Below are 12,334 nucleotides of genomic sequence, written 5' to 3'. Positions count from 1 at the left end.
CCTTCCGTGCAGCTGATTGGACAGCGCCGCACCACGTGACGTCTCTTTAAGATCTTTCTTGACTGTCCGCGACCATGGCAAGGGAAAGATTTCCACCTAATGACCAGGGCAGAGTTACCATGCAAAGGCTCGCGACTCGTATCTGCCCAGTTTGAAGCGAAAACGGATATATAATACGACGAATGCTGGTTTGACGGCTCACGCGAAAGAAAAAAGACTCCGGTGCGGATCATTCACGTACTTTTACGCGGGATTCGCGATGCCGAAATGACGCACCTTGAGTTGTTTTAACAGTTGCAGATTTTTTCTTCACATTTTACGCGTGGTAGAATGCCACAAGATTCAAGTGCCTTATTTACACATTTCATTGGGGTTGTTTTGTTCTTGAGCCACTCGGAATATTTGCGTCATCATCAGTTAAGAGAGAAGTTGCATCGGTGAGAGGAAGCGGAGTTTAAACCAGCAGTTACGTTAGTTTGTTTTTCCTTTAGTAGCAGCGCCTCACTCGCGCTCCGTCGATGACTCTAGACAACTTAAAACATTCCGCGATACTCACAACCTTATTTAAAATGGCTGACGATTATGATTTAATAGGTGCTTCGGAGTTTATTAAAGGTAAGTATAAGCTTCAGAGGATTTTCTGAATAACTTTGATTCATTGTGTTGCCATTATCAGATAGGTAGATGGGTGTGTGTGTGTAAACCATTATCTTACACCAACTTTTTTTGTGTTGTTGTAGATATTTCTTATTAACTTATTATGTATTTGTTTGTTTTCCAATTATTTATTTTATATAATATTTGCGTGAAAAATGCTTTATAAAAACATATGTTTTAGTATTTAACTATATATAAATAATTCATATAGGTAATGCATCAACCCTGTTACCATGAATACTATTTCCAACTATTTTAACTTTTTTACTAAAATGAAATTCAAAACTTTATTATGACAGCATCTCATTGAAGACAAGTGTCTCATCTTTTTTTAATAGAGGACATTCTTAACCTGTTAACTGTCACGGGCCCACCGGTGGGCCCAAATTCATTACATATTTAAAACAGTAATATCCTATACTAAACCTAAACTAATCTGGACAAACTATATATCATTTGAAAGCTTACAATCTCTAGTTTTCATATTTGGTGACTGATTTTCAAAATAAATTACAGAGGAGCCGTAATTTATCAATTTGCAACAAGACAATTTTCATATTCCTAAGGCGTGTTCAGACCTTTATTTTGAAATAGCAATGAACATTTTTATGTGATTCTTAGAGGTTGAATTCATATCAAAATCTGCCAAACTTCCCATATTACTTCTGAATAGAATGTCTACTTTGTAAATTGTATGAAAATTGTGGAAATAATGGTTCAGATGATCACTCAAACCACATATGGAAATGGAGGCGTCCTTATATGGGCAGTAATGGAGTCTAGTTGTCACCTAGTGAAAATGTTTGGTACTGCGCCCAAACAAAATCTTACTGAAAGCTCATTTTTTGAGATATCAACCTAAATTTTGAAACACAACTTTTTCAGATTTTTGACTTTGATTTTTTTGCAGTTTTAGAGTTATCCAGGTTTTAAAAATATATATTTTATATAAAATATGAATAATTAATTTTTTTACATTTTACATTTCCATAAACTCAAACTTCTATAACTTTTTTTCTGTTTCACTTTCTTAATTTATTTCACTTCTACAAATATCTGCCAAATGTCTTCTTTAAAACAAGACCAATTGTATGTCTATACTCCAAAGCATTCTTTAATTACATCCATTTAAGTTCGAAATGTGCATTTTCATGTCTACTCAAAAAAAGGGGGGTGACAGTTAACAGGTTAAATAGTCAACCTTGTTAACTTGATTTTGTAAAGGCTGATTATTGAAAATGTATATGTATTGTAATATTATAGTCTATTACTAATAAACACTTTGTAGTGTCCTCAAGCACGACTCGAAATGGCTAAAAACACTGTTATTCTGCTTCATACAAGTTACTTATATTGAATTGGTCAATTGGCACAATGCAGTTTACACCTTTATCTGATAGCCCATGTAAAATCACTCACTTCATTTAATGACCCATGTGGATTAGATTTGTGGAGATGCCTATTTTTGTCAAATCTGGTGAGAAATAACTTTGGAATAACTAAAGTTCAAGTAATGTGATAATTCACATCTCGTTTTTTAGTGTATTTAAAGCTACAGTCCATTGGATAAGTCCACTGTTTCACATGATTAAGCCCAAGCCAATAATCTGATGATAAAACCTTATCTCTGAAGAGTATTAATAGTTGTTTTATAACTGTACCAGCATGTTTAATTGACCATGTGTATTTTTTTTTTCTCTCTTTTTTCAGATCGACTGTATTTTGCAACCTTAAGGAGTAAGCCGAAAAGCACTGCAAATACGCATTACTTTAGCACGGATGAGGAGTTTGTGTACGAAAAGTGAGTTTTCCCTCCCTCAGTCATCTTTCAAAGCCAAAACCCCCAGCAGGCGAGAAATGGTTCCACAGTCTGTTACACAACTCTTTAATCAAATGCATCCTTTAGTAAGAGTTGCATTTTTATCTCCAGCGTTCCATAATGGACCTGTCAATCTTTAATTTAGAATTTCCGGATGTGGGGGGATTAGTGAAAAATGGAACTGATGTTTTTGAGACTGACTTCTAAAGATGAAATATGGTCTGTTTTGAGGGCCCCATCTTCTTTTAATTGCAAAATATAATGTCCAGATACAAAAAAGTACAACTTTATTATTTATATTTGAAATTACAAGAATGATTTCACCATATCCATAGTACATTCCAAAAGAGACAACAACTTTTTGTCTATCTATGTCAGTTTAACAGTTTCTTGGTGTTTGGGCCCCAGATGGAGTACAGTCAGAGGCCCCGGGGCCCCATTAGCCTGAGCCATAGTTAGCTTCTCAAATAAATGTATGAATTATTTTCTTCATTAAACAATGAAGTTTCATGATATTGTTCTTTTTTTTTTTTAATAGCTTTTATGCCGATTTTGGACCCCTCAACCTTGCAATGCTGTACAGATACTGCTGTAAACTCAGCAAAAAGCTCAAGGTGAGTCAAACACCTGCTTGATTTATTACGTTCCTCCTGAAGAATGTGCAGTATGTACTGTAGCTATAACAAGTAAAAAAAATCTGAGGAATTTGCACTCACACCCCGTTCGGTGAATATTTTGGGCTGTCCGATGTGCTGACGTTTCCTTTGTTTGTAATATGGGATGGGAATTTAAACTTAATGATACAGCATTGAACTTCAGCTACACTTAGAAAACATTCCATTCAGCCCTCACTTTATCAAGTCATCAGCTCGTTTTATGCCATGTCTGTAAGGCAAAACCGTGTGTGTGCTCATTTGAAATAAAAGCGACTTTGACCAGAGACTCAATAGGATATATCACATGCGTCTTTAGCCATGTGTCTCATGTCTTTTTTAGTCTTTGACTCACCTGTTCTGGCATTTTAATGTGGACTGAGAGTGTCTCCTGAGACCACCGGATGTTCTTGGCTCAGGGCCTTTATACAGATCAGCAGTTCAGGCCATGAAAAGATTTATTCTTTATGGAATATTTCTGGTTTGGTCCATTTGCGTAATGCTGATTACCACAAAAATGTATTTCCATTTGTCCCTACTCTTCTTAAAAAAAAAAAAAAAAAAAAAAAAAAAAGAGCACAAAATAAAAATTACAATTAGCTTACAATGTAAATGAATGAGAATTTGTAAACGATAAAATACTGTTTCAATAGTTAAGACCTAAACAACAAGAAGACTTAAATAAAATGGTAATATAAAATAATCACTAACCTTTTCTGTGGAGTTATCTAATTTTACAACTTTGTTGCCATGACAAAGCAAGTAAACCCTACAATGACTGTAAAAATGATTTAAACTGTTTTACAGCTCAAAAAAAGACACAGGTTTTAACAGAACAATTAATAGAAGTGCTTTGATAAAATCAAAAGCTTCACATTTCTGCTTTTAAATGCTCCAAAAATTGGCCAAAAGTTAAGTTTCTCACTTCCATTTTTGCTTTTTTTATAAGAAAAGAGGGACAGGTTGAAATTACTTTTTGTCGTACTTAACATTGTCGGTTGCACTTGACTTGTACAGAACCCGAACTATTCCTTTAATCCACAATTAGGCCGGTGACACACTGGATGCGTGGCGTGAGCGTGGCGTTTCTGTTGCGTGTCAGCTGCGTGGCGGCTGCATCGCGTTTTCCATGTCTTTGCACACCAGAAGCGTGTCTGACGCAGCGCTGCTGCTGCTAGGTGACATATTGGTGATATATTTGACATATGGGGAGAGAGTTGTGGAAGGCCTATACTTCATGTTAAACAAATATAGCAGCAAAGACAACGTCGGCAGTGTTGACGGCAATATAGACTATAGAATATTTCATTCTGCAATTGACAGGTGCAGTATTTGAAAATCGATAATATTTTTTTAAATTGCATTTATATTTGCATTTATGTCAAACCCTAGACACTTTCAAACATCAAAATGACATTTATTAACATGTATTCGTGTCAAAATTTCATATAAACATCTTTTCCTATTCAATTTTGCTTGGAAACGCTTCCAAGACGCTTGCGTGTCGCGTGAAAAATAGGCGTCGGTTCTATTTCTAGCAAGCACGCGTTTTCCGCGCGGCTCGAGCCGCGCCTGAGACGCGCGTCACGCACGCAGTGTGCAAGCTCTAACCTGTTAACATGGGAGCCGAAATAAAAACGGACACGCCACGCAGCTGAGACGCTTACGCCACGCATCCAGTGTGTCACCGGCCTTATGCTATATAAAACCAGTCATTGAATTAAATTAATGTCAGATGGACATTGGCACGTTGCGTTACACCAATAAACTGCTTAGTAATTTCTCTCAACCTCTTCAAGTCTTTAAGTTCAGTCTTTATCCAGTGGTTTAGTAAGAAGTCATTTAGTTGTCGCTTTTATCTAAATGCTATTCAGGGACAATCTTCCCCAAGTGTAGCCAAGGGTTAAGTTAAGTGCCTTGCACAGTGGTGGATCTTGTTCACTTTGGGGATTGAAACAGTCACCTTCCGACCACCACTTATCCACTAGGCCAAAGTTTCACTATTCAAGTCCAACTTTTTCTTGCAATTGTCATGGAACTTAACAGGCTATCAGCAAGGTATTCACTGATCTCTGTGCTCACGGTCTGCTGAGAAAGTGAGTTTCTTGTTATGTAACCATTCTTGATCTCTAAGGCCTGATCCTCGCTTCTATCAGATGCAAACAAATGTTGGGATTAGACGTGACCTTTTTCCTGTATCCAGACTTTAACAGCAGCCACTGGCATTGGCTTTGCCATATGGTTCATGCGTGTCCTAAGGATTTATGGAGGAGGATTAGATGTTCGAGTACTGCTCTGCATGCATCAGTTGTGATGGGGAGGGGCATGGGATCCTTCCCAGTCTATCAACTCCCAAATTTTCCATTCGATTGCAAATATAGACACTTTTTAAAGGGTGATGTTAGGTTGGGGGCAAGTAGCAGACTAGCAGTAGGTACTTACTTTGGGTTTTTACTAGTTGCTTTCCAAAACCTAGTGAGCTGCCTTGCTTGCTACTACCTACATAGGCAGCTACCTTCTAAGGTAGCATCTTAACTGGAATGAAACCCCATGGTGACTGATCTGGAACACTACATTGGCGGAACCTCAATGTGCCTCTCAAAACGATTTAAATGAGCGTATTGCTAAGCTAACAGCACAATGTTTGCTAGCAATATTCTGTTTTTTTAAATTAGAATATTTTTCAACATTCGAATTCAATAAGTGGACTTTATTAACATTTCTTTTGTTCGCCGTCTTAGTTTTTTTTTACTTTCCGAAATGCATTCTGTTATTACCTTTTTCACTAAGGATATTTGTGGTTCTACCATACCTTATATATTTTGTCTAATGTGTCTTCAGTAGTCCATTCCAATCACCTGCCTTTTGGAAAAAGTACCCTTGTCTAGATGTGCAGTCTAGTTAGGAAGCTCGGTTGGTTTTGGAACTTAGATACAATATTCTTCTCTTTTAGCAGAGTTTAGAAATGTAGTTGTTGAGTTTCATCAGCTTTCAGGAGCATAAAACGGTTAACTTGACACAACGCCGACTTTAGTTTCCAATTAACCTATATTGAGAGGTCAGCAAAGAGGACGAAGCCCCAAAGCACACAAGAAGTTTATAGTGTCCATGTAGAGATTGATTCTGCTGACATGTCCATTCTCCACTTTAAGCATCTGTCTAAGGTAAAGGAAGGTGTTTGAATAATCAACCATTTTATCTTTGTGTTTGTTCTGTGTTTCTGAAGCTGGCAAGGTGTAGTTCTCTCATGTGTTCATGTTGTGGAATGTTAAAGGTAAAGTCCCGTGGTAAAGGCATGATGTGTTTTCTTCCTAACCACTTTCACTACGTCCACACCCATCCAACCACATGTGAATGTCCCTGCCTGTTTCTAATTTACAAGTTGTTTCCTTAGAGATAACATTTTTTTTTTTTTCTAATGTCACTGGTTTTGGGCCTGCATGATTGGTTGTAGGCTGCAGGAACCACATAGCAGCAGAAGGGAAGCTTTGGTAGTATCTGTTCTAGTAATATCTGGTTCTCATCAGATCAGCTTTCTAGCATTGCTGAGCAGAGCTTTTGCAATCTCAAGTTGGTGTTTTTGATGCACAATCTGACTAAAAAAAAACAAAACACTGTCAATCTTGAGAGTTTTTGAGTTGTTCAAACTAGCATAACCACCTCCTGCATGTGGATGTTGCTATTTTAAAAGAAAATTACCTTGCTGGGTGATTGTTAACCTTGTTTTGCCTGGAAAGTAAAAAGGGTTCAACTCTATGAGAACAGATGACCTGTTTGAGAATGGCTAGAGAAAGGAAAAAGATCTTCAAACTAGGTGACATTCGATATTGTTTTGCTTATCGAATTAACTTGAAAGGTTTCAACCCTGTTGCTATGACTCTAAAAAGATTATCTCTATATTTTCACTTTCCAAACTAGTTTGCATTCAATATTGTTTTGCTTATTGAGTTGCCTCGGAAAGATGAAAGGGTTCAACCCTGTTACTATGACTCTGTGAGAAAAGGTGACCTCTAGATCTTCACTTGACTTTCAGTGTTGTCTTGCTTATTGATTCAACATGGAAAGATAAAAGGCTTCAACCCTGTTACTATGACTCTGAGAAAAGAAGACCTCTATCTTCACTTTCCAAACTAGTTTGCATTTAATATTGTTTTGCTTATTGATTTACCTTGGAAAAGATTAAATAGTTCAACCCTGTTACTATGACTCTGTGAGAAAAGATGACCTTTAGATCTTCACTTGAATTTCAGTGTTGTTTTGGTTATTGATTAAACTTGGATGAATTTCTGAATATTTATGCTAAAAAATTAGTCACATTTTTAAAGAGGTTCTCCTGTTAAAAAGGTTGAGCTCTCAGCTTATAGAGCTTTGGAAAATTCCTTTTCTTAGTTTTGCCTTCAGTGTATATCTCTTTTTCTTTGGGGGTGGATTGTAGGTGGACAAGTTTGAATTCTCATTTGTTGTCCCGGCAGTTTGATTTCACTGTTATTCCACCCCTGACAAAGTTTTACTCTGCAGCATGTGGAGTGGCACAGGAACAGATGCTTTGAGGGCTTTTCAGTTCAGCTCAGATCTAGCACAGATTATTCTGAAGCTTTTGGTGTGTGCCTGTACATGAGTTGCCTTTTAGCAGCTACACGCTGCCTCTCGCGTGCACATTTTGGCTCACCTGCAGCACCTCCCTGTGCGTTACTGCAGCAGCTGGGGCAGATGTGGCAACATCTGTCTCCAAATTCCCTCATGTTAAAGACACTCAATTGAGTTATCTAGAATACACCTCAAGCTAGTTTAAGCAGGAAAATGTGTTTTTAAGTGTGTGGAATTTGTTGGTACTGAGATATCCGCTAATGAGATTCTCACAACCTGTTTCCCTAACATCTAACCAGTCATTTTAACTGTAAATGGGTTTGAAGTGACTTTTACATTAACCAAGATTTAAATTTTTTAATTAAGACAAACCAACAAGTTTAACGCCTGATGCAGTTCTCTTTTTCCGTCATGTTCACATAACAAAAAAGAAGTTTGATGCAGTGATTGATAATTTAGTTTTTTTATAATAGCATTTTAAAGAAGTCTTCATATAATTTATATTGAGTTTCTTTCTAAATACTATTTTAATGAAAACCATGTTGAATGATTGATTTTTTGTTTTGTTTCTTTAAAATGTCATTTAACGAGTAATGCAGTTTTGTGATAAAAATGCTTTAAACGAAAACTTTAATAATTGATGTAAATGTTGTTTTTATATGTAAACTTACTGGAAAGTAACTGTTGATCTTTTTATTTATCTTATGCAATTTGTAATTCATTTTCATACATTTTTCTGTAATTTAAACTACATTGAACAGTTGATGTAATGCAAGCTATCTAAAACAAATTGCATTTTTGAAATGTTTTCTTGTACTTTGCTTGCAGTGTAATGGATTTGTTTTTTGTTTCCAGTCGTTTACACTGACCAGAAAGAGGATTGTTCACTACACCAGCTTTGACCAGCGCAAAAGGGCTAACGCTGCTGTGCTCATCGGTGCTTATGCTGTGAGTATCCCATCTCTTTCTGTCCTCCTGTCTTCCTCTGGCGTTAATTACTTTCGCCTGTCTCGAGGATTCATGCCCAGGACGGAATCTGTCATGACCCTGCAAATTAGCCGCTCAGCTGTTTCCATCAAAATCAACAATCCTCCCACATCACAGCATCGACAGCAAATTCATATGTAGTATGAAGTCTTCTCGGATGTTTGCCAGTGTCCTCATTCCAGCCTCCCCCTCAGAGAGAGCGACAGACTGCTGACTGACTGGTACATCCCCCGCGTTGTGGCAGCACAATAACTACGTCCTTGACTTACTCGCGTGCCAGTTTGTCCTGTTCCAATGCATTCATTCATCTATCCCACCACGTACACAGTGGCCATTGTGAAACGCCATGATTGAACAAGCGATGCCAGCCGATTGCGCCATTGGGCATCTCCACTTTTCCTCTTCCTGGAGCTCTCAAGGAATGACTTTGGTCCGGGCAGATTTATTACTTAGATGGCACCGTTAGCTTTGTAAAAGTCACAGCTGCCAGCTATAATGTGGGTCAGTGCCATTCTGATAATGTAAATGACTCCACAGTTTCTGAGCTCTCTAAAGGGTCACGGCACCATTTTTCTGCAGATATTTTAATCCTCTTTTTAATAGCATGCACTTACTCGAGTATATTCAGTTTATTTGTGCTGATTTGTACTGACAAAGCAGCTACTGTCTCACAATGACATAAGCCCCGGGAGATAAGAACGCTTCTTTCCTCATGAATATTGATGAGTCCTAAATGGCAACACGGAAAGGAAGTGTTATGAGAGATACTTCTCTAGTTTCCTTCAAAAGAAGCCACTGTTAACTTGTTCCTTCTAGATCTGTAATTTGAAATATTAGGGAACTGAAAAGGGTGATGGTGTTATACAATATCAGCATCCTTTTTTTCTTATCCTGGGCTATCCAAAGAGGGGGGGTTCCGATGTTCCCTTGCTTCCCATTGGACGAGGGCCATGACGAGTTATAATCTGGCTTTTTGTATAATCTGATTTTGGACTGTTGTGATGCAATGGCTGCATGCCACCATAAATCCTGTGTTGGATGTTATATTTGTATATTATTTTCACTTATATTTTTTGGTTCCCTATCTACAGAGACTATTTAGCTACATTCACACTGCTGTTAAATGTGTCCCAAATGTGATCCCCCCCCCCCCTTTTTTATTTTAATTTATTTTAAATAAATTAAATGTATATATTATTGACACTATTTAATCACTAAGATTGTCAATGTTAATGCAAAACACATGGATATTATTTTCTTCTTCTTTCCTTGCAAAACTGGTCTTTGCAATTCTAATTATCTTGCAAATGCCTCTCAAAGTTGGTGCACTTCCTCAAAATCTGTCTACTAGGAATGGTCACATTTACCCTTTCAGTCTAAATTTAGTCTGAACCCTGATCCTGGTCTTAATAGTTGTCTTAAATGGAAACTCATTTTAGCTACCTTCATAAAACCCAACCTCTGGAGACTGCTGTCAAATCATGCGGATTCTCTGCTGTAATGTGCTCAAGATGGATGTTTTAGATGATTCTCTCATATACTACTGTGATCATCTCCAAACTGCACAAAACCGTTGTTTCTTCTCAGCGTGGGCTTGCCTATCACTCTTTGCGTGCATGGATGTGCTGTCAATGTAAATTGTCTTTCTACTTGCAGTGAATCTTCTGTAAGTAGGTTTTTATTGATCCAGGCTTGTGTGGGATGTGTGTTTCTGGCAAGTGCAGATGTTTGCTGCTGATCTGCCCTACAGTAGATGACCCAGTTTTATCATATGAAGGAGATTATTGGTTGAACAGCTGGGGCCAAGATCTTCCATCGTTTCTCTGGGTCACGTGGGACAGTAAGGCGCAACACAAACAAACAAGTGCTGACCCTTCTCATGGGACTGAACTTAATCTCCTGAACTGTTCAGCTAATTGTTTGTTGGTGCATATTTCATGAGCTTGTTCAGAAATGATACAGCTCTGTCCTCCTGTTGAACAAATACAGCCTTCACAAACAGTCAGTTGAACTCTTTCCTAGTTTGTCTTTTATGTTGTCAAGTACTGGAGAGCTTAAGATTAGTTCATGTAAAAAATATGCATTTACGTTGTTCCAAACCTGTGTGTGTGACTGACTTCCTTCTGTGGAACAAAAAGAAGATATTTTGATGAGTCTGCAGGTTGCTCTTTTCCATAAAATCACAATAAATGAGGACTAAGGCTGCCAAGCTTCATAAGATGCAAAAGTGACGAAGTATCACAAAGTGGTCCATTCTATATATTAATATATTCTAATTATAAATTATTCTAATTATTATATTATACATTTTTTTTTCGGAATAAATGTTGCGTTTTTCATTTCCCACTCGTTTAGGTTTGTTTCATTCAGTAAATCTCTTTTTTATACTTATGTTTTTCGTTCTTGATCTATTCTGAATATTGTCACATTTAAAGGGTAACTATAAACTATTTTACATGTATTTCTGAATGTAATAGTAAAATGTGATTTGGACACTGCAACTTATCTATTTATTTAATTGTTTTTAAATCTCAACAGTCCAATTTTGACTTATTTTCCGGAAAATACGGTAGCTATTTACAGAAAATCACATTTGCAAGTAGCAAAATGTCAGATTTGTGAATAAATCATTCTTGTGAGTGAAATCTTTTCAATTAATCAATTGGTGCAGTTTATAAAGTTAGTCTGAATGATTTTGCAAATGGAATAGAAAATATTCAGTGAATATTTAATATTTGAATATTTTAATTATTGTTTGCATGTTTGAAGCGCGGAAATTAGTTTCCATTTATTGTATTTGCATAGAAAAGAGCAATTAGCACAACCTTCAAAATGTCTTAATTTGTCTTCCACATCCAAAATAATGAGTATGCCAGTAAATCACATATTTTTTTTTAGACTGAACTATCCCCTTTTCTGTATTGTATGCATGTTGGACAGCGTTGAGGTTCACATGCGTTTCTTTTTCTTGTTGGCACTTCCCTGCTGCATTCTGACACCAAGCCACAGAAATGTTTAAGGAGTGAGCAGAGATCTTATTATAGAGCTCTTTCTCTCTGTGATGTCAAGAGGGATTGGCATGGATGAAGGGAATAGATGACCGCTAAAACTCGTCACTTCAGCAAGTCTGTGTTTGTGACTGCCGCACTGTGCCGTGACAAGTCGTCCCAACTTAAGAAAGGCCCCATTGTGCTGAGCCACAGCATCTCATCTGTGTGACACATTCTGCCTAAACATCACTTTCCTGAAAGTAAATTTGTGTATTTGAACATGTACAGACATGGATAGGAAAAATGAATGAGTAGGCAGTTGGGAACTAATATTTAGATTTTATTTCAATTACAGGAAATTATTTTTATTAGTTTTAGTTAACGCTGGTGTTAAAGTCTATAAAATGAATTCCAAGCATTACCATTTAGCTGCTTTTCTAGTGCACTAATGTCATTTCCTGTTCCTGTTTCCTGTCTCAGGTGATTTACCTGAAGAAAACACCAGAGGAAGCCTACAGAGCCCTGATTTCAGGCTCCAATGCCTCATATCTTCCCTTCAGGTAAGACGGCCTCATATCCACTTCATCTGCAACATGGGAATGTACTTGGCTATGTGTAGTTCTCCTTGTTCACAAAAGCCA

The 12,334-nt window shown here is 37.2% G+C and overlaps 1 protein-coding gene across 7 annotated transcripts in view; it reads left to right on the top strand.

The window, feature by feature from the left end:
* The window catches only part of cdc14ab (cell division cycle 14Ab), a 45,295-nt gene that overhangs the window by 5,159 nt on the left and 27,802 nt on the right, over positions 1-12,334 (top strand). For 3 of the 7 annotated variants that reach the window (XM_081384124.1, XM_081384123.1, XM_081384128.1), the window contains exons 1-6: positions 75-615; positions 2,368-2,458; positions 3,015-3,090; positions 6,356-6,403; positions 8,572-8,664; positions 12,174-12,253. In XM_081384124.1, the coding sequence (XP_081240250.1) occupies positions 519-615; positions 2,368-2,458; positions 3,015-3,090; positions 6,356-6,403; positions 8,572-8,664; positions 12,174-12,253 (485 nt within the window). In that variant the 5' untranslated portion in view covers positions 75-518. Of the gene's footprint in view, positions 1-22; positions 616-2,367; positions 2,459-3,014; positions 3,091-6,355; positions 6,404-8,571; positions 8,665-12,173; positions 12,254-12,334 lie in introns of those variants that run through there. The other 4 variants (XM_081384129.1, XM_081384125.1, XM_081384127.1 and 1 more) reach the window with 4 other exon arrangements.

This window comes from Scardinius erythrophthalmus, assembly GCF_964197995.2.
Source record: "Scardinius erythrophthalmus genome assembly, chromosome: 14".
In the NCBI taxonomy this organism is placed as follows: domain Eukaryota; kingdom Metazoa; phylum Chordata; class Actinopteri; order Cypriniformes; family Leuciscidae; genus Scardinius; species Scardinius erythrophthalmus.
The sequence above is the reverse complement of the archived record's forward strand: the minus strand, read 5'-3'. Positions and strand labels throughout refer to the sequence as shown.